Genomic DNA, 21,983 nt, shown 5'->3' on the forward strand with positions numbered 1-21,983 from the left:
GAGGAGAGAAGATGTAATGTACAATTTCTGGGTGAGAGGAAGAGCAAGGGAGGAGGAAGGCCCTCTTTAGAAGGGACATGTGGTTGTGTGATGGGGCTCAGCTGACCACACTGCTGACCCTTGGTTTCCCCTTAGTTCCCAGCTACTCAAACTCCATGCTGCATGTCAGCTCTCAATAAATCCCACTGGGAAGAGTTTGTCTTATTCACCTCAGCTTCAGAAATCCCACCTAACTTTCCTAAACACCTTTGCATTTAAGCCACAGTCCCCTTGCTCCTGCTTCTCTCCAGGCCTCCTATGACCACTGGCTTGGAAATGTCACTCAGCCAAACCCATGTGGGATGTTAACCCCTTTCTTAATTGAGCCCTTTATTCCTCTGTTTCCTCCTTCACCCAGTCTTTGCCCATCTTTCCCGGTGCAGCAGCCACTGCCCATTCTCCTACCTGCTGTAAGCACCAGCTCACCCTCTGACAAGCAGGCAATATTTCACTGAGTTTGACTCTCTGGAAGAGCTGTACCTTTCCAGTACCAGGGACTGGAAAAGGGGTTCAGGACTGTACAGTAGCAAGGGGAAGGTACTTTAAATCATGTGATAAATCTAAAAAAATACTTTAAACTTCCAGCATTCTCTCCAGCCCAGCTCTCCAATCTCTGCTGTTTGCATCAGTGCAACTGTTCTGAGGGGAAAAGTTGAAAACATTGCCTAAATAAACATATAAACCTTTCCACTTTGCCTCCAGTAATTGTTCAGTCAACAGAAACATCGTTTCACTAGCCTGAAATAATCCCTAAGAATCAGTGAAGTGTATGAGCATTTTCCCAAGCACACTCTCTGTGCACTCCCCTGCAGTTGCATGTGCTTTTTCAAATGCTCAACACTTGGCCATGCTGTGACTTTCCATGCTAGGAAAGCTGCACCATGTAGGACACCCACTTATTGTCTCAAAAAACCACCCAAGGGTGTTTCTTGCCCTTCTGTTCTCAGAGTAAGTTATGGGGTTGCAGCACAGTTTCAAGAGAGGTTTCACTGGTGCAGTATAACACTAGCTAAAGCTTAGGTTTAAGCAAAGCCTAACATTTCCTTTAAATATGGAAAATGTAGTGCTCTACTCAGAGAAAATTACTTTCCTATTGTCCCTATTTTTTTCTTAATGGGAAGCCAGAAAAAAACCCAGAAAACAAACAAAACAAAAGGTGTCATTAACAGCTGCCCTTCACCTTTGACCCCCATTATTAATGTCTCCCTTTTCACTCTTTTCCTTCAAGTATCTGCAGCTCATCTTAAGCTAATAAACCTCTTCCCCCAAGGTAAGAAAGGAACCAGAAAACCCACCTCCCATGCATCCTTGCAGACTGATCCTTGCCCACAGTCTTTTGTCTGAGGGATCTGCAGGAAGGGGATTGTGTCTTACTGGGGGTGAAACACTGCCCAGTATGATCCATCCTTTTCCTCTTCCAGTCTGGGCAAAGTGGTTTTCAGTTGGCATTACCTTTCTGTGCTAGGAGGCTGTGCCTAGGATAAGTAGATCCTTATCCTAATAGATAATGATGCTGCCATACTGCCTTGGAGGAAAGCTCTGCCTATCCCAGTACCCTGACTGATGGAGGCCATTAACATTAACACCTTCTGCTTCTGGAATTCAGGTTCTAGGGATTTTTCAGCAAGAAGTCGCGTAATGGCTCAGTAGCTGATATATTGTTTTTATGTAAAATCACCCAGTCCTTTCCTTTTCATCTTTAGTTTTGGCCTTTAGAATGTGCTGTACAAAGTTTCATAAACCAGATTGCCTGTGTTTCAAAGTGCACGTGATCTCGGAGCTGGCAAGATTGTGAAAATGCATGGTTAGGCCGTGCATTTGGAGGGAGAGCAAGAGAATGGCCAGCACTGCTCCAGCAGCTGAACCAAGACAGCCTTCATAAGCCACATGCAGACCATGGGATGCAGCTGCCCCAGCCTGCTGCAGCCACTGTGTACAAGAACACCCTCCAGTGTGCTGACTGGCTCCACCAGGGCATTCTACATCTCCTCCTAAAGGAGGTCTCTGCTGCTGACTGTTCCACAGCCTTAATTTATTTGTCATTCCAGGGTATGACAAATTCCTGTAGCTCAGCTGTCTTCCTGGGCCTCTCCTGACATGCTGTCCAAAGGTCATCAAACAATCTTCCCTCACCCACAGCCTCTTTGCTGGGAAGTATGCCAAGCTGAGGCTAAGTGGTAGCACTCATGGCTCCATGAGGCCTCTCAGGTGCTTAAGCAAACAAAGACTGGAGAGGCACAGATGCCTCGGTAGCAGGTTCAGGCTGCAAACACTCACTGGTTTCTGTGTGGGACTTCCTGTTCCCCCCTCCTCTTCCCAGGCTGAATGCCCATGGAGGATGGTTCACACTGTGTTTCTCTCTCTCAGCTGCTGCAGAGAGTTCTGTTTCTCAGTTGTGTCCAAAGCAGCTCTGCAATTTAAAAGTCAGTATCTGCCCAAACACTAACTTCTCTTTAGCAGCTGCATCAGCTGGGCTAAAGGGAATGTATCAGTATCTTAGGTGAAACTGGATTATCCCAGTCAAGTATGGTCTTCCTCTCATCACTTATGCTTGCACTGTTTCAGCTCTATACACATTCACTTAGTTACAGCCTAATCCCCAGCTCCTTGTTAAAAATGAAATAAATCCTTCCACCCGTTAATGTAGAATTAACCACCCAAGCCTGCCAATTCAGAATCACACTGCACTATGACCCAGGGGCCCTGGCTGATTTTTAATAGTCAGAATGAGGATGGAGGGTTTGCCTACCTAAGGGAAGGAGGCAGTGCTGGCAGTGGTTGTCAGCAGCAGATGACAATTTGTGCCAAACAGGATCTCAGCTCAAAGACAGGAACAACCTTCTGAGCTGCTTCAGACTGATTGGAGCTTGTTTTTACCTCAGTTTCAGAAATAGCACAGATCAGTTTGTTTCTGTCTATGCTAAAGCCACATGAATTTCTATGCTGACCTAACATCACTTTTTACTGCTACCAATTCTTTGCAAGCTGTGCATCAAACTACAAAGAGCTCTGAACAGGCTTGACTTTGTTGAACACCAAACCTGTTACAGTAAAAGTCTACCACTCTTGCAGTGTAGAAGACACTGCTGGCATTATTTAAATCCATATCAATAAAGTGTTCATTCAACTCCTGGAGAAGGATGTTCATAAAGTAATCCCATGATGAAGGTTAGCTCCACAAAATTGTTCCAACTCAACATTTTATCTACATTCATTGCACATTTTTTCCCTTTCTTTTTCGCCAACCATAAGTGTTGTCTGTCCATTAAAGCAGATGTGATATGTTTACAGCTACCAAATGACATGAAAATGACCACAGGAGCTGACTGGGAGATGAATAACTCCCATTAGGCAGCAGCAGCAAAAGGTATTCTGGACTGCTGGTAATTCCAGTGCTGCCTCAATAAAGACATCCCCACATACTGATTACAAGGACACAGGAGGCACAAAGAAGTCTTACAAAAACAATGATGTCAGGGCTCTGATCTCAAGGCCAAGTCCCAGAGGATCCCACACAACAGCATCTAAATAAAGTTGCATAGCAAAGACTGTGTAAGTCTTGATGCCAGGGAAGTCAGGGCAAATGCAGGAAATGAGGAAAAGTTCCCTATGCAGTACTTCAGAGACTCTGGTCTTTAAGCAGGCAGTGATTTGTCTCCTCCAATTTCACAGTGGGTAGTTGGAAGTCTGAATTATGGAATGGTTCAGATGGCCCTCAGAGCAAAAGGTGTCAATCCATACTACTGGTAATTGCCTGTAGGACTTAACTTTAGGGATGCAGGAAAACTCAGTAAAATAATCCTGATACAACAGCTGTTAGGACTGCCTACTATTTCCTGCTGTTGTGTGAGAAGTGAGCAGGCAGGACACACTAGGAGACAGGCTTCACCTGCAAGCTTTGCTTTGGCCTACTTGCTACCCTTCATCATAGTTGCTTGCTGCTCTTTCCACTTTTGGCCTTCTCTGTTTATTCTAAGTCACGCTGCAGAAGGAAAGAAACATGGATGCAGGGCCAAGTCACCCTTCTTCTGCTTGGCATTTTCAGAAGCACCTGGTGTCTTTAAACATACATCTACCTACAGGATCTGCAATGGCATGACTGTGGAGTGGCTGAGCTAGCACATCTTAGGCCAGCTTCCTGGTGCTCCATCATGCCTAAGTTAGGATGGAGAGAATATTTTCAGGTCTTCTCCTTGCTGCCAGTTCACCAGCTCTGATCTGCTCCAATCCCCAGCTGCCATTCTGTACCTTCGACAAAAATGCTTCTCTGACAGAAAGCTAAAAAAATGTCTTTCCACAGACACACTGCCCACACAAGTCAATTCACAGCCTGACAGTTGGCTCCCTTGACTGCATCACTATCTACTCCATCCATTCCCAGCTCAATACACTTTTTATAACTGCTTGGCCATTCCTTGCTAAAGAAACATTGACCCCCAGCTGGAACAGAGGGAGCCACAAGATGGAAGACAGCAGGAGATAAGTTACACAGGCCACATAAAGGGAGTCTGCTGATTATTTTCATTAGCATTGGCAAATCACACCTGCAATAGAAAAAGAAGTGTCAGAAAGTGAAGACTACTGCAGTTACACACAATATTAGGAAAGCAAAAGACCTGGCTACAGAAGAAGGCTCCACAAAATATGCTGAGTGATAAGGAGCCGCTCCCACACAGCACTCAACCCCAGTAGGTACAGAAGGAGAAGGAGGGACCTGACATTATGTTTCAATAGACACAACAGGACACAACAGCATTGTCTGCCGGTACAGATTGCATTGCTGTGAGATTTTGATCGTTTTGTGGATTTGCTCATATGCCTTAGTTCACAGGCAGCTGGGCTATTTCTGTACCACAATCACTGGCTGATAGGGATTCTGACAATATTAAGAATACAAATTTGCTTTAGTAAGGAAGAAAAAATACATCACTTTTAATCAGTGCTAAGTGGACAACAGTCTATGTGCAAGTGCTGCATTTTCAGCTTTTAGACAGCTGTGCAGGCAGGTAGGTATTGCTTGCTACTTCAGCAATTTCTCTGTGCAACACTTTATAGTGCTGGAAATCATACCACCTGGTTTAATTCCCTTTTTGGAAGTCACGATCATGGAAGAATTTTATTTTTCAAAGAAACTACCTACTGTCTTGCCTTGGTGCTAAGTCAAACACACACAAGGCACCCAGGGAAAAGAGCAAGGTGCACAGCATGAGACTCTGCAGAACTAGCCAAGATCTGACCTGGCAGCTGAGTCACAAGACAGAGCAGCACAGAGAAAGCTTATCTCTGTCCATTTTTTTTTCATCACATGCTTCATGGGAAGTCAGCTGTAAAACCAGGAGTTTCATTTCTTTAATGAGTTTTAGCTTTGTGTGAGGATGTAAGCATTGTCAGAGTACAAGCAGTTCTGGTCCCAGGTACCAAACAGAATTGCAACTATCTAAAAGAGCATTTAACAGTTTGAGCATTTACATATGCCTTGCAACTATGCAGCTGCTGTGAAGATGCTGCCAGAGCCCTGCCCAGGAGCAGAAGGGAGACTTGGACCTTCCAGATCTGATGCTCAGGAAGAAAGCTCAAGGTCTCAGAAGTATGAGCTGTAAGCTGCCTTCCATGAGCTGTTTTCACTCAGGAGCATCAGCAGCATTTGATGAAGGAAACGCTGACACCAGAATTTGCAGGCCCCTGTTTAAACCCAGTTTACAACTGCCAAGAGGTTGAACTCTCTGTGTAGACCATGTCTCTGTTCAGCAGTGGCACATCCTCTGTGCAAGAAGCCAGTACATCAGCTTAGGCTACCCTGTGTTGAGTTCTGCTCTGCCCACAACCAGAACAGCAGCAGTGATCACAAATTCTTTTGAAGGGTTTAGCTCACCACCTTGTAAAACCAGGAACATGCTGACATAACAGAGCTTTTCTGCAGACTCAGATCCCAAGCCCGGATGTACAAGAAAGCCTTCAATTCCTTATAGGATTCAGTATTTTGTTACTGAAAACATAATCAATACAATAACTCTATTCCCAATATTGTTTTATTTTATTGAAACAACATACAGCTTATCCACTTCGCATCTGGGGGTAAAGGATGATATTATTTACCCAGGAAGTGGATGATGAGACAGAGAACTCTGAAAAAACAAACAATGCCATCCCTGCAGGCCTCAAGACAGTGATTTAAAGACAAAAATACTCCTTATTCACTTATTTCATTCCTTTATCAGAGGGAAGGGCAAACATATCCAAACAGATTCAGAAGCTATAGTAGATTTATGTCTCAGATTTATTTTGCACATTTCATGCAGAAACTATAAATACAAATGAAAACATTGTCTAAAACATTTCATACCACACTGTAATTTAAGAGCAAACTTCAGCTTCCAACTACCCAGTTAGAAAAAATCCAGTTTCACTGTTATGCAATTAGTTGGCAAAGCAAATATTGACTGTGACAAGCTTAACCTGAATTCACTTAGAAATAATAAGAACTCCATGTTAAAAATATATTCTTCTGCTACACTTTGTTATAAAGATAAGAGATTTACCAATGACTTCTTCTCATAAAAGGCAGAGCTTTCTAGGAGGCCATGAGTAAGGTCTTTGTCATTTCCCTTTTTAGGTTCACAGTGCAGGCTACTAATGAAGTTATTTTCCCCCAACCCTCAGGTAGCTCTGAGAAGCAAACCACCATTTCACCACCAAGTTATTCTGAATTATCAAATGAAATTGATAACACTTTTAGTACAAGAACATTTTCATGAAGCACTTTTTCTGGCTGTTGACTTCATAAAGATTTCTGGGATTTGCTGGTTTGGTTTGCTTGTATATTTTTTTCTTTTCTTTTTTGAATTTCTCTCTTTTGGTTGCTTAAGCCATACACTGAACTTGGGTGTTAACATATGAACTAATTCCTTCTATACTCATGAATGGACATGGCTCCTTTTCCCTGAGTTCTGCTGAAGTCACTTTCTTAGACTAACCAGACCTATTTAATCTCCTTGTGGAGCTGCAACCTGTATCAGCTGAACAGTGCCTTGCTGTTGCTGTAACAGCTGCTATCCATTCCCAACACAGTATTTTCCCAAGGCTCAAAGACAATGCTTCTCTGGCTGCTGCCAGCATACATGAGCTGTGCCCACACAAACACTTCTACACTCTGTTAGGATGGGCTCTGCACAGGAGCTGGTGATCAAGCAGCCCATTATTCACTCTTCCCCTCTCCCCATAGTCCTGAGAAATTTCTCTGCTTTTTATCCAGCAATGCCTCCTCCAGGAGAGAATAAGTCACCCAAGAACTGTATGACACTTTACAGAGGCTCCAAAAGATCATCACAGAACAAAGCAAGGCCTCTGCTTCCCACTCTTCGACAGCACTTTGTTTTTAAAAAGCACATTTGGGGAAATTTACATGCTGTTAGACATCCAACTTCCTTCCTTAGCTTAGTATCAAGGCCTGCTGTGTCCCAGGGATTCCATCATCTCTGCAGTAAGAATATTCCCTTCCCTTTTGCAATGAGCACTTTTGGTTTACTGTGCCCTGGACAGGTGATCTAACAGGACAGACCATTCACATTATAAGTTTTCATTTAATTGCCAACATCCACCATTAAAAGGAAAATCTGTGGCCTCGATGCAGGCAAAACATCTGTAATCACCTGAATTTAAATTACCTCAGTCTACCAGAAAAAGGTCAAGATTTCCAGGTTACTTATTTATTTACCCCCAGTAACTTATAGACAAAGTTCCCCAGGTTTGCACAGTCACCTTGGATAAACTCTGTAACATAGAGAATCCATGAATCTGCACATTTTTGCTCCAACAGTCACACAGCACAGATACAAACACACTAATGTTAATCTCTTTATACACAGTTTTGCTCTTGTCCACTGAGGAAGAACTCCCACACTTATCTGAGTGGCTGACTGCACTTACAGTAAAGTTCACATTAAATCTGCAGAGGCAAACAAAAATAGCTTCCAAGAACAGCACTCCTTACATATCAGGTAGATGCTGGACCACCAGAAAAGAGGAAAAATATTATCAGAAATTCTGGGCCAAATGAAGTGAAGCCCAGAACATGAGTAGTAAGATACAAGCTTTGAAAATCTGGTAAGGCGATCACCGGGGCCTCAAGTACAGACAGATACATGGTCACTGTAACATCATTCTTCTTAACCTGGATGAGCTTTTTCTGTAGGAGACGCTAATCTGAAATAGTGGATATTCCAGCACCCGTCATACCCTAAATAGCAGTGAGAGTCCACAGAGAAAGTGAGGAATTCTTTGCCTAATCCTTCATACCTCATATGCACTTTTGAAGTATACTACTATTAAAAGAAGTACAAGTACACAACAAGATTTAGTTCAATCACTCTGATGTAATAATGTAAAGGATTTCATCTTCGCTTCGTGCCCCCAAAGCCTGCAAAATAAAAAAAAAAAAAGTCAGCTCCACCATGGCCTTTCCATTGAACTCTCTAGGTCTAAAAATGCTAAAGGTGGCAAGGGAGATGAGGTAAATATATCCACACGAAGAACAACAAGCAACTGTGGGCTGACTGGCCTGGGAACTATTCTGCTCTTGCAGATTAGACAACCTGCATTCAACAGAGAACATGTCTGTGCATGTTTGCTGGAGAAGAGTACATGTAGTGCTCATCAGAAGGGAAAGCCTTAAACTAATGCATCTTGCCAGTGAAGACAAGCCCAATGCTGATGGTGCCATGCCCACCACAGGCCTGTGGAGAATTTCATGCCCCACAATGCTGCCCTACTTCCATAGGGAATGGAAGGAAGGGACATTGTTACATGCCATCTACACCAACTGGTAAAATAAAACAAGGATGCTCATTGAACCACAACCAACATCTGCATGTTTTTCATAGGTCAAACTCTCTTGAGCTTCAGGAAATTAAACACGCTTTGCCTTACCAGAAGCAGTTCTTGTTCCGGAGCTGCTGCCTTCTGTGGAATTCCTTGAGTGCCCATACATAGGAGGTACAGCTGTGGGATCTGTCCACATACTGTGATATGGGGAACGTGGCTGTGCTCTGCCATGAAACAGAGGAGAAGGAAGGCTTCATTAGTGGCCTTCAGAAAAATTAAGACACCATTCCAAACAAGAGAACTGCACCTCCAAGGGAAAACTGTAAGCAATTATTTCAAAGCTAGAAATATTCCTATTTAATGTATTTAACACATTGAGAGCAAGGACATCCAGTGCTGTGATATCATAATCTGTAGACTTCCAAAAGGAAATTAAGCTTTATTCTTCAGAATAAGGAATTCTAACAATTGCAAATGAGGAAAGTTTTCTTTCTGAAATTTTGACTTTAAATTCCATCAGACAAGAAAGAAGTTTGAAATCTGAAGTTTAAATGCATCTTGGCATCACCTACATCCCAGTCATGTTTGGCAAGAGAAAACATCCGTCTGTTAACTCTTTTGAAAAGGTCATATCAGTAACACTAACATATCATGGTCTTTGACTCACTCACTTAAAATTACTTGCTTCCATGGATATGGAATTTCCTGCTGCTGAAATTTACAAACAGCTCTCTCACACTTCCTGGCACCAGCATTTTGCAGCACTTAATTTCAAAAGCCTAAAAACCAAATTAAACAATAGTGGACCGAAGACTGTTTTAAACAAAAAGAAGCCCAAGTTAGGAAGCTTGTTTATGTATTTGGACTTACTCAGTTAGATCGCTAATCTTGAACAATAATTTGTGCCTACTGAAATGGGGGTGTGTACAGAAATCAGGGAACTAACCTGTATGTAGATATTACATAAATAGAATGCCTCAACACAAGAGTCATGTATTTAAGCCTTAAGAAATTCCAGGCCAATAGAAACTTTAACACATTACACCTTAGAAAAATTCTTAGCAGATTTAATATAAGGCTTCTGAAAACAGCCTACAACTTTACCACATAGATGCTGAGCACACTCCTGTCCACATATCTTACTCTCTAATCTGTTATATTTCTACAGGAATAGACTTGATACATAGGCAAGTCATTTGATAAATAGAGAAAACTGCTAAGGATCATGAAGATTCCCTGCAGGGATCTTGTATTTTCTCCACTGAAGCCTAAAATGGCAGCAACTGCTCTCTTTAAACTGTTAATCTAAAAATGATGCATCCTGAATGTCTAAAAGTCTATACCAAATATGGTCATCCAGACTTATTTTAGGAAAGATGACATTGATACAAGAGATCCATATAGAGAAGATTATATGCTGAATATGACTATATGTGTTTTAAGGCATTCTGCAGATAAATTAAATGCTCAATTTAAATTTGCAGGCCATCATGCCAGGTCAGAGGAAGCAGAATGAAGTACCTCAGTCTTTCCAATTCTGCCTCAGAAACATGTTTGAAATGTCTCTGGTCCTGAAGCTGCAAACAGCTGCTCAAAATTCTTCTAGTGGTAGGATTTTATAACTTGAATGACACTGGTCTGAAATCTTAAAAACAATGTCAATATAGTACATGGCATACCCCCTGAAAGCTTAAATGCTTAAAATCTGATAGGATGCATATTTTACCTGTGACTGCCTGCTAAATAGCCTAGCAAGCCTCCTGCTCCTAATCCAGTCCAAAATCCTGGTCCTGAACTGGTTCCATGATGGGAATGAGTTCCAAAGCTGTTGTCATCTTAAACAAAATGAAAATAGGAAGCATAAGTTAGTAACAGACTAATCCTCAGGCCAGCTGTTGCAACAAAATTCTCTCCTGTTAAAGATAATGGAAAATTAGACAACAAACTGGTCCTGATTTCAGCAGATTTTCGATCAAGCTTAATTTGAAAGGCCTCACATTTCAGAAAGCAGGACACTCCACATAAACCAACACTACTATAAAGAGTTTTATGCTAAAAATCTGCTTCCACTTCATCTCACAACCCTAATGTTTGCAAAACATGGAAAGAGTCCCTGCCTGCTGATCTATAAACAGACAAGTTAGATTAAAATAGAAAAAGAAACTAAGAAAGAATAATCTGCTGAAGGTCACCGAGCAGGCCAGAAGCAGATGCAGGAACACAAATCAAGTAGGTAACAGTGCAGAGCAAGCAAACCACAAAGACACAGAGCTCCTAATCTCACTGAGCACAGCTGCACAGTTTGAGTCACAGTGGCTCAGTGTAACGCTGACATTACTGGTATTGTTCCTGGTAATCCTAGTCTGGCACTTGTTATCAAAAGCCAAGCTAACTGCAACCACATTGCAAAGTTTTCATTATACATGAGTCGCCAAGCTTGACAAATACCTTGATGAAACTGCAAGCATATCAAGTAGGTTGTGGGGGAAGGAGAGTCACAAATTTTCTGACATGTGACCTGCACATAACATGTGGTTCTGAGCCAGAATGAATGTTTTCCATTTAGAAAGAGAAAGAGAAAATACAAACCCAAAGTACAATAATTTTTCTGGTCTAGCAAAAATCATGGATGCAAGGATAAACTCAACCATGGTTTTAACACATAAGGAAGTATAAAAAAAACCTGAAGATAACATTAGGGACTCCCTCAAACATGCCCACCTGAACAACTGGGCCAGAGATGACGTAGGTAAAAATCAAAGGGCCTGGTTTGTCTTCAAACTGATATGGGTTGTTTGAAGTCATAGAAGATAAAACAATATTGAAATAATCTGTTTCAGTCTAGACTGAATTTGATATTGAATTTCATTTTGAATGTGTGGGGAGAAATATAAACTCTCATTGGGACGATATACTACTAAATTATGCTGATTTGGAACAATAACAAAAAAATTACTTAATTTGTTGCAAAAACAATGTTAATCAGAAATGAACCAACTCATTTGTTCAAAAGCACCATCACTGAACACTGACTCAGAAAACTGAGTAATTTTTTTGAAATATCTAGAGTAAACATTAAGAATCCTGTCAAACAACTAACTGAGAGAAAGCAGAACTTAATTAAGATAGTCTAGCTAAACAAGTTCCACAGGACACATTCTGCATGTTAAGGGGATTTAAAATGAGGCAAATTAAATATTAACAGCAATATGTGAACAACATTGCTTTTTATTACTGTCCTGGTTTCCAAACACTAATACATTCCTGGAAAACATGGACATGCACATTCAGAGATGTGCTTTTGCTCTGCTCCCACAATGTAAGGCAGACACTGAATGCATGGAGTAGCCTAACACTTAGTATTTTTAATCTGCCTCCACATTTCAGTTTTCCTCCTTACTTTGCCTGAAATCCAAAGACAAATCATTGACATGCCTTATTAAAAACATCACAAGCTAAGCATTCTATGGTTCCCAATGTGTATTTTAAGTGTCTAAGTTTTCAGCAATCCTCAAGAAAACATTCTCAAGGCCCTGCTCTTGCTAGATTTGTGACTCCTGCAAAGAAAAATGCACTGGGGCAATTAACTGACACGGAACTGAAGAGAAAAAAATGAAAATAACCCTTCATTGTTTCACCTGTGCCAGTGTGACAGAGCTGTGTGTCACAGCCAGGGCTCCTGCTGACCACCACAGTGCAGCCAGTGCCATGCTCACACATGGCCACTGATGCGCACGCAGCACAGACAGTCAGTCTGATGTAACCACATGCAAACCAATTTGCAAAGCCAACAGAAGCACATTCTCTTTAATTTTCTAGTGCAGGTACAGCTGAAAGTTTCTGCTGTGCACGCCCTGCACAAGGGTATCCAAAAGAATTACACTGCACCCTCTGTTGGCCAAGCTATTTGAAAGCATTAATAAGCATTAGTAAAATATAAACTTTTGACTAATAAACCTAATCCTTGCTACATATTTTCTTGCCAAGACCCCCTCTCTATTAACAGACAGACAGACAGACAGACAGACAGACAGACAGACAGAAAGAAAGAAATTATGTAACTTGTGAGAATGTAATTTAAGTTCCAGTGCTGTGAGCAGCTTGCATGTTTACAGGGTTAACTGAGTCACTCAGACACCAGATGAGTAATGTTTATTTCCCTGAGACACTATGATGGCCTAAGGAAGACCACTTACTCTGTGTCAGAAGACACCAGTTTTCTGGGAAAAGAAAAATTGCCTCTTTTCCCAGCAGCAGCCTTGTCACTGCTTTTGTAATTTTCAACTTCAGATGAAAGGCCACACATGAGAGTCAGATGCTGTACCCTCTAATGACAGTTCACAGACACTGTTCTCTGCTTTGGGAACGAAATCTTTCAGCCCTGTTAAACAGAGGACTGGTACATGATACTCAACCCTATCAACTGCTTGGTCAATGAAATCAGGGCTAAAAGGCTGTTCTGTAAAGTTTCAGAGTGCTCCTTTGGCATGGCTTTGTTTCTGGCTGTGTAAGAACCAGATTACCTACGACAATTATTCTCCCCCTCACAATCCTGCTATTTCACAGGTGATGAAAAGAATGCTTGCAGAGCATGGGGAGTTAGCTTTGCAAAGGTTCAGAGGGCAGCCTGCCCTGAAAGCCTGTGGAAAGCCAAGCCCTTATTTCCTCTTTTGAACAAAGAGTAGAACACAAAGCTGGCTGTAGGCTCTGCAGCCAATTCAGCAGCTGCCTGCAAATGCTGTGGTTTTAACTCTATCCCACCTTCCCTTACCACAGATAAAACAGGACAATCCTGCTTGCTCTTTTGAATACTGTAAATGGCTCAGAGCCCTACCTGTGAAGGTGGACTTAAAACCAGGAGGAGGAGGCGCCTGCTGATTCTGCCAGAAGGGCTGAGAGAAGCCATCACTGCCCCCAGAACTCTGCTGAGACTGCTGGTTGCTGAGGAAGAACTTGTAAACTCCAAAAGCAAGAAGGAGAAGAACAATTACAACAATTGCTCCAGAACCAGAATCAGAATAATCTTTGCTTGACTGGTAATAGCTAGAGCCAAAGCTTCCAGAGTTCTTCACTTTCCTTGCACCTTCTGCAGTCAGCTCTAGCTTGAACAGCAAACTACAGGAGCCTCTTAGTATGTAAGGATCATCCGGGTAATCGTAGCCCTCACAGCTCACTTCCATTTGTCCAAAACGGTAGGCATTTTCCAGGTCTGCTTTGCACTGCCACTGAAAAAATAAACACAACACTAAGTAAAACATATTGCCCCAAAGATGAAAACACCCATCTGCTTCCCCACATACACCCTGAAATAAAGCTGTAATTGCTAACAAATCATCTATAGGTAAGAAATCTCTGTGTACTCCTATTTTGAAAATGAGTAGGAGTTTTATGTTTAAATGAATTTTAAATCCTACAACTTGAAAGAGATATTATCTTTCAGAACACTGAAGAACTGTAGCTCTGGAAGATTTAGTTTTTTCTTCATTGAATACATTTTTCAAATATCCCTTCCTGAGATACAGCAATACTTCTAAAAAATGTGCTGTACCCTGTGCAATAGATACGTAATAAATGCCTGTCCTGTGCAAACTCATAAAAACATAACACGTGAGCCTGAGATCCAATGCACCATTGAGTCCATTTCTGTCTATGCAGAAATCAAAAGAAACTGGGACAAACATCATTAGGCATCCATATGCAACACTTAACAATTATGTTGGGGATTGTCTGGTTGAACACAGGTGGATCCTCAGGCTCACATTCCCCTGAGGTACTCAAACAAAGGGATCTCTAATGGCACGTGACATGTGTTTTGGAGAGGAAATAAGAAAGTAGTTGTCTCTAAATTAGTAATTCAGTACAGCAGTACCAACTGCCAATTTTGATTGTTCTTTCACAATACTGTATCAGTTTTAGCAAACACTTTCAGCCTTGATTCCCGGTTATCTATTGACAGCAGCCTTTTTGACAGCTGAAAGTCAAGACTATTTACTGACTCACACTCACACCCTAAGGTGAAAGCGAAAGTCAGGCAAGTCTGAAATTTAGTTTCTAAAAGGTAGAGCTGAAGTGAAGCACATATTAAGAAGACCTTTCCATGCTAATAAAAAATGGAAATTCACAAGCAATAATTCAAAAGCATCCTCCGGGGTTTGCAAGAGTTTAATTTTATAAACTCGAGCACCATTTTATTTAAAACCAACAAAGGTTTGCTATGACGTGCTTTTACATTAGCTCCTTCAAAGCTATAGGAAACATATAACTACAGTAGTTCTGGAAAATCCAAACCTAACAGTATTTAGGTTAAGTTTTTAGTGCAAGAGTTCATGTAACAAAAAGAACTAACCTGAACTGACACCCTAGCTCACTACTCTTCGCTCCTTCATTACTTCGCAGCTTGGGGGAAACCTATTTCATTGACAGTTTTTCATAGACAGTTTAACATGTTTTAAACAGTTACCTGTACATCGTAGCCATCCCATCCTTTGTTGTAGCACTGCACAACCTCAGGGACACGGGAACACCCCGCAGAGCCTCCCGTGCACTGCAGCTGAGGGACCGAGGCTGTCCGCCGGGATGTTGTGTATTGTCCTCTGCGCAGAGTGAGCGCCTCAACATCCCGCAGCAGAACCTTCCCTGAAACAGGCAGCACAAAGAATCACAGGATCCATTAGGCTGGGAAAGACCTCTGCGATCACCGAGTCCAACCTCGATAAAAGAACTCTATCATGTCAGCCAGACCACGGCACAGAGCGCCACGTCCAGTTTTTCCCTAAACACCTCCAGGGAGGGTGACTCCACCACCATCCTGGGCAGCTCATTCCAATGTTTGATCACCCTTCCTGTAAAAAACTTCCTCCTATTGCTTGTCAGCGCTTGTGCAGGTGCACTCCTCCTGGCTGCGAGGGCCTGCTCTCAGGAGAAGGCTGCCGATGGAGGCCGAAGGGAGCAGTACGCCCGCATCTTTACGGGACGAAGCTCTAGGGAGCACCAGACGGCAACACGGCAGAGTTCCCCATTTCCTCCCGAGGCGGCTCTGGGCTGCCGCCACTGACCGCGGCGCGGTCACTGCTCCCACACAAGCCGGTTTGGAGGGAGCCCAAACCGCACAAGCCCTTCCTCCCCCGTGCCGGCCGCCGCCAAACTGGCAGCACCGCGCAGTGCCGGGCCGCGAGAAGCCGCCAAGAGGCCGGGAGAGGCGGCTGAGGCCGCGCTGAGCCCCCCGATCCCCGCGGGTCTCACCCGGTCGGTCCCAGCTCAGCGCGGGTCCCGCGGCGGCGCAGAGCAGGAGGAGCAGGCGCGGAGCGAACCCCGCCATGGCGGCACCTGCCGCTGTCACCGCCAGCCCTGGGGGCGGTGCCCGCCCCGGTACGCGCGGGGCCCGTGGAGAAGCCCCGCCCCCACCGAGCCGTGGGGCCAATGGGCGGCGAGGGCGCGGCTCCCCGTGGGGGGCGGGGTTGCCGCCGCGGGGCCTGTGCGCGCGCCACGTATGAGCGTCACGGGGCCGTGCCCGCCCCTTGCCCCTACGGCTTCCGCTTCCGCGCATCATTTCCGGTTCCCGGCGCGCGCCTCTCCGGTGCCGCGCGGCTGGCGGGACGGGCGGCGCCATGGCGGGAATCAAAGGTGCGCGCGGGTCGGGGCGGGGCCGGTAACGGCGGGCGCGCGCGGCCCGCGCGGGGACGGGCTCTCGGGCGGGAGGGGCCGGGAGCCCCCGCGGGACCCCGAGTGTCCCCGGGCGGCCGGGGCTGCGCTGAGCCCCGCGTTGGTCTGCGGGCGGCGGTGGGTGCCGTGCGCGGTGCGGTGCTCCCTTCACGTTGGCTGGGTTTGTTCTCGTTGTAGCGCTGATCAGCCTGTCCTTTGGGGGAGCGGTCGGACTGATGTTCTTGATGCTCGGATGCGCCCTGCCCCAATACAAGTACCGTGCTCTCTCTTTCTGTTCTCCTACTTCTGTTTGTGTGGCTGTAACTTCAGGGGAGTCCCGCTTCCATAATGGTGGATTGATAAGTTCTCTCTGTGTAGGAGGGGCCTCAGATCTTTTCGGGTTTTTTTTGTTTTTTTATTTTTTATTTATTTTTGTCTTTTGTTTCAAAAGGCTGGGGTGGGAATAAAAAGAAAGACCGTCTTGGATTTAATTAATCCTAAAAAGTAATGGCAGCAAAAGTTAAACTACCAGGCCTGGCTGCACACCGTGAAAGGATGCATTGCCCTGACTGTCTGGACTTGTGTCCCGCTGTGGCTGACCCTCAGACAGCAGCATCTCCCGAGGTGGGCAGCTAGTGTGGGTTATCCAGGAAAGGATTGGCATTTTCTGTGGCTGCCTCGGGGCAGGTGGGGTGTCAGTGACTATCAGGTGGATCCTTGGCTGTGTCCCACACTTGTAATGTAGCATCTGGAGTAATTGCAGCTGCTGTCTGTACTTTCCCGACATCGATTCCTATCTCTTGGTTTTCAGGAGATACAAAGTAGCAGACCAAGCGCTCAGATAGTAAGGCCTATGGTTTTGACTCTTTGCAAGTAAATGCTGATTTTACAGAAAAGATTTTAAATTGACTTATTCACTGTTGAATAAATATTAAATATCTTGTTGGTAGACCTGTTATGGGTTGTGAATTGCAGTTTCTACATATATAACTAGAATTCCTAGGCCAGTTTTATTTTGTTATGAAGCCAGTGCTAGTGACACAAACCCTTGGGAAGGAGACCCTTATACAGTTGCCCTTCAAACAATGCAGTAAAGTTTTATTGAAACAATGTGCCCCTGCATTTGTGTTCCTGAGAAGTCTAGTCTGGGGTTCTGCAAGGGTATCCCCTAAGTACAACTGACAGGATAAACTTGGAGTTAAGCTCACCTTGTAAGGTGGCATTAGATTTAGGCTTGCTTAGTGCAGTCTTGCTTTCTGAATATCCTATTAGTGAACTCTGCTGCCATTGAGGTCAGCCGAAGCCACTCACGCACATGGTCTGTTGGATTAATGTCAAAGGATTTGCCTTCTCTGGGCTTGTCTGTCTGTCCTAAATGGGGATGCTGGATGGGAAAAATGCCTTGCATGGATTTTAGGAGGAGCAGGAAGTAAATCCAGTTAAGTAAAACTTTTTTTCTCCTCTCTTTTTCAGCCAGTACTGGCCACTGTTTGTTCTGTTTTTTTACATCCTTTCTCCTATCCCGTACTGCATAGCAAGAAGATTGGTAGATGACACAGATGCTACAAGTAATGCCTGCAAGGAGCTGGCCATATTCCTTACAACAGGCATTGTGGTCTCAGCATTTGGGCTGCCCATAGTGTTTGCAAGAGCAGAACTGGTTAGTAGTATTTCAGCCTGTGATTGCCTTTCTTTTTTCTAGAAAACTTTTTGTGTTTGGTTGTTTATTGAAGGTAAAGCTTTCATGCACTAAATAACTCCTACAATTATGTACTTTCAGAACCAGAATAAGATTTTTTTTTTGCAAAAAAAACAATAGTGAAATGGGAGCATGGCAGAACATTTGTGATTGCCAGTTGCTTCATGTGGTCATGGAATAAAGCCTAACAATGCAATGCAGAGAAAATGAGACAGAAAATACTGTGAAAACTTAATAGGGAAGTAACCAAATATAGAAGTGTAAAGAAAACTTTGAAGACAATTTGTGGAATAGTTGGGCTAAAGCAGGATGCATAAACAAAAAAAAAAGTATTTTTATACTCACTGTAAATGATATTGTAGGCGATATTGGTATAATTTTCTTAAACTTCCAAGTTCTCGTTACATATTTCCCAGTATACAGCTTTTCACTAAAATACTTTACAAGTTCACTTTGTTTGTGTGAATGTCAGAAAGCACTACCAAGTCAAAAAACATGGAGTGCACTTTCATAAATGTCTTCATGCAAGAACAGCTCAGATGGACAGTTGGAATGCCTCACATCCTTTGAGTAATCCCCTTACTCTCCTGTGAAAACATTCACCTCCTTTTTTGTTACTGGGATATCTGCTGGCATTTTGAAGACCTTAAATACCTGTTTTAAAAAGTCTTACAGCATAGCTGGGCTGCAGATGTATTTGATGCTGTTGTCTGGCCTTACTTTGCATAGCAAACCAGTTGTGCCTGTAGCTAGCCAATGCATTGAGTACAGCTAGAAGAAACTTGCAGTGCTGCTTGGCTGGCTGTGAATTTGTCAAGTAATTTTGGGTAAACCTGCTTGGTGTAACCACAAATAATGAGGTATTGCGTCTTGCATCGTGGATGTGCTACTGAACTTTGTTGAGAATGGGATAGTAAGATGTTACCTTTTGTCTTGTTAGTGTTCAGCTCCAGACGTGTCTTAACTGAATTCTGCCTGTTCACAGATTTACTGGGGCGCGTGTGCACTTGTTCTCACTGGGAATACAGTCATCTTTGCCACCATCCTAGGATTTTTCTTGGTCTTTGGCAGCAATGACGACTTCAGCTGGCAGCAGTGGTGAAAGGAAGATCAGAGAACTATCCACAGGCATCTTGTCATGCAGTGGCCATCCATACAAATGAGAGAATGGGCAATAAAGAGAAGTAGCATAGCAAGCCTCTTGAGTATTCTAGATGCTCCTTTTGACGTTGTTCGTTCTGAGTGTACTGCTGTTGCTGACAGGGTTTCTACGTTTTTATGAAGTGGAGAGATGATTCATTTTTACCTATGGTATGTTTTTAGGTGCTCTCTTGGTTTAAAATTGTCATCCTTCTGTCCATTGTTTTATGTGAAGCTTTAAACCAGGAACAACATTTAAACATAGTTTCAGAGATTTAAAGTTGGGGGGTTTTTGTGGGGTTTTTCTTTGTTGGTGGGGTTTTTTTTTTTTTTTTTTAAGTTATGAATTAATACTGTGTTTCATTTCTTTTTTAAATGCCAGGATTAAATTATATACAAGCTGAATGGAAGTAAGAGATTGTCCACAACCATTGCCAATTACCAGATCAATAGATTGTTGCTAGATTTTAGCAGAGGCAAGGTGGGTTGGAGAGTACCGGTTGCAGATTTTCTTCTGCCCATACCTCAGACTGGGTGATGAATGTTGATAGCCTTCATTTCAGGAGAAGGCTGAGGAGCAGGTAGAGTTATTTGGGAGAGAAGTCCTAAATTTTAACACCACTAGCTCTTTTACCTGCTTTGTTATCAATTCTGTGGATGTGACATTCAAATACTCTGTAAATGTATTGATGCTGACATACAAAACTGAAGTGTATTCTAGGGGAAGAGAAAATGATGTTTAAATTCCATTTTTTTAAAAAAAAGTATCTTTTGAACTCTTTCTATTTATAAGCATTGTATGGTTTTGAACTTTTATGTCAACTTTTTACCACAAAAATGGTAAAATTTTCATTTATGGAACTACTGGCCTGTGTTAATTTGAAGCATATACAAAGCTATTTGCTCCTCTCCCTTTTTAATTTATTTTATACATAGCATATATATATATAAATATATAATAAACCAGCTTTTAAAATGTAGATTAAAACTGTGTTAAACTTGCCTGAGTTTTCCTGCCCCCCCCCTCTTTTTTTTCTTTTTTTTTTCCCCTCAATGCAGCTAAGAAACGACTTTTTTGGAAGTCACTGGCTGAACTGATTTCACTGACTGTTTTTAAGTTCTTATGCACTGTTGGTTAATAAGATTTACTGTTATGTCTGTAACTGTAGCTTGTGTTCTGTAAGATTGCACATGTAGCTTCAAGTATTTAAGACAAGTTTTCTGCATACCTCTCAATTGTCCGGATTTTTCATTTGAGGAAATATGCCATTTGGCATTCCATCACAGCACAGTTGATGAGTACCACTTAACCAGGTTTGCCTGTAGCACGTGCATTGATGACCTTGACCAAACTTACTTCTGAACTGTATTTTTCAATTCTTTAAAAATAAGTCTATGAAACTTAACTATGTGTAATTGAAAGCTTAGGTTTTGCTCAACAGTATGAAAAGGCAGAGAACTGCAGGTCTTGGCTGTAGTATTTGTGCACAAATGCAAACCAAGTAGAAAGTCTGCATACATATATATATATGTTCATAAATGTATATGAGTATACAAAGTGATAGTCATGGGGTGCGCTCCAGGAACTGATACTGGCAGCTGGGCTGTAGCTCCCTCCACACACTGCTTTGTTCATGTCCTGTGTGTGGAACAGAGGAACAAGCAGGTGCCAAGGCTCCAGAGCAGACGTATTTCAAGTGTAACCAAGTGCTTCACCAGGCTGCCTGTGATGGTGGCATTTGGAGCTGCAAGGGCTGTAGGATCCTTTCCCTTTTTCAGCAAGATTTCTGCACCCACACCCCCAGTACAATGGATGCTTCAAAAAATCTTCCAAACCAGTGGCTAAAGTTGCAGTCCCCTGCAGTCCTTACGGAGGAGGAATGCCTAGGACTTGTACATATATGATCTGTTACCTATTCCTTTTTCATGGTCAGGAACTGTTTTCTCCTTCATTCCTGAAGCCATGTGATGCTACTCTCTGGATCACTGGTCATGGAGCTGACTCTATGTATTGGTGGTGCATTTTTTGTCTGTTAATTGTATTACAGCTCTCCCTCCTTGCTCACCAAGTACATGCAGTATTGCTCTGATTCAGGAGCAGGACACTTGAGAGGTATGATCTTTCCATATAATATGCACTGAGATTGTGTTACCATCCTTCTAGAGGGAAAAACTTTGAGCGATACAAATTTTAAATAGCAATCTTGAGTTCTGTATGTTTAATCAAAAATACTCTAATAAAAAGAGTATTTTGTTTAAAGTATTAACTGTTCTTTTTCCTTTATTTAATGTGGTTGTTATTCCTGTGGAAGAGATGACACCAGACTGCTCACTAGTCCTTCAGAGCGAGTATTTGTGGTTTTTACTGGGACTGCTTTATAAAGAGAAGCTCCAGTGTCCAAGTTGCACTGAGTTGACCTTGTTGTGTCACACTGCAGTGTTTCCTTCAGTTTCTGTTTGAAAGCCAAATCCTGAAATGTGGGTGGTGTTATACAAAGTGATGGCCACTTAACCCTCTGATGTTTTTATAACTCTGCAATTTTTATTTTAAAAACTACACAGCCTTTGTGATATTTGTAATCATGACATTTCTGAAATTTGAAAGCTGATGACTGATGCCAGTCTTCTAGCAGAAGAAAGTAAT

General features: G+C 42.8%; 2 protein-coding genes across 2 annotated transcripts; one reads left to right on the forward strand and one right to left on the reverse strand.

The window, feature by feature from the left end:
* Positions 1 to 6,054: 6,054 nt before the first annotated feature.
* On the reverse strand, positions 6,055 to 16,468 carry SARAF (store-operated calcium entry associated regulatory factor). Its single transcript, XM_030947175.1, is given in 8 exon segments — positions 6,055 to 8,455; positions 8,965 to 9,083; positions 10,586 to 10,694; positions 13,694 to 14,084; positions 15,320 to 15,495; positions 16,102 to 16,210; positions 16,212 to 16,309; positions 16,312 to 16,468. Coding segments are annotated over 8 exon segments (1,185 nt in total). The 3' UTR covers positions 6,055 to 8,429.
* LEPROTL1 (leptin receptor overlapping transcript like 1) lies at positions 16,412 to 21,602 on the forward strand. The gene is made up of 4 exons (XM_030947176.1): positions 16,412 to 16,482; positions 16,699 to 16,774; positions 17,974 to 18,160; positions 19,185 to 21,602. The coding sequence occupies exons 1-4, from the start codon at positions 16,467 to 16,469 to the stop codon at positions 19,299 to 19,301; spliced, it is 396 nt and encodes a 131-aa protein (XP_030803036.1). The 5' UTR covers positions 16,412 to 16,466; the 3' UTR covers positions 19,302 to 21,602.
* Positions 21,603 to 21,983: the final 381 nt, after the last annotated feature.

Source organism: Camarhynchus parvulus, chromosome 4 (assembly GCF_901933205.1).
Source record: "Camarhynchus parvulus chromosome 4, STF_HiC, whole genome shotgun sequence".
Taxonomy (NCBI): Eukaryota; Metazoa; Chordata; class Aves; order Passeriformes; family Thraupidae; genus Camarhynchus; species Camarhynchus parvulus.

Excerpts from the sequence above, each read along its gene's own strand:
- LEPROTL1 (XM_030947176.1), top strand. Across the intron at positions 16,775-17,973 it reads TGCGCCCTGCCCCAATACAA|CCAGTACTGGCCACTGTTTG; the intron begins GTACCGTGCTCT and ends TCTCTTTTTCAG. Across the intron at positions 18,161-19,184 it reads TGTTTGCAAGAGCAGAACTG|ATTTACTGGGGCGCGTGTGC; the intron begins GTTAGTAGTATT and ends GCCTGTTCACAG.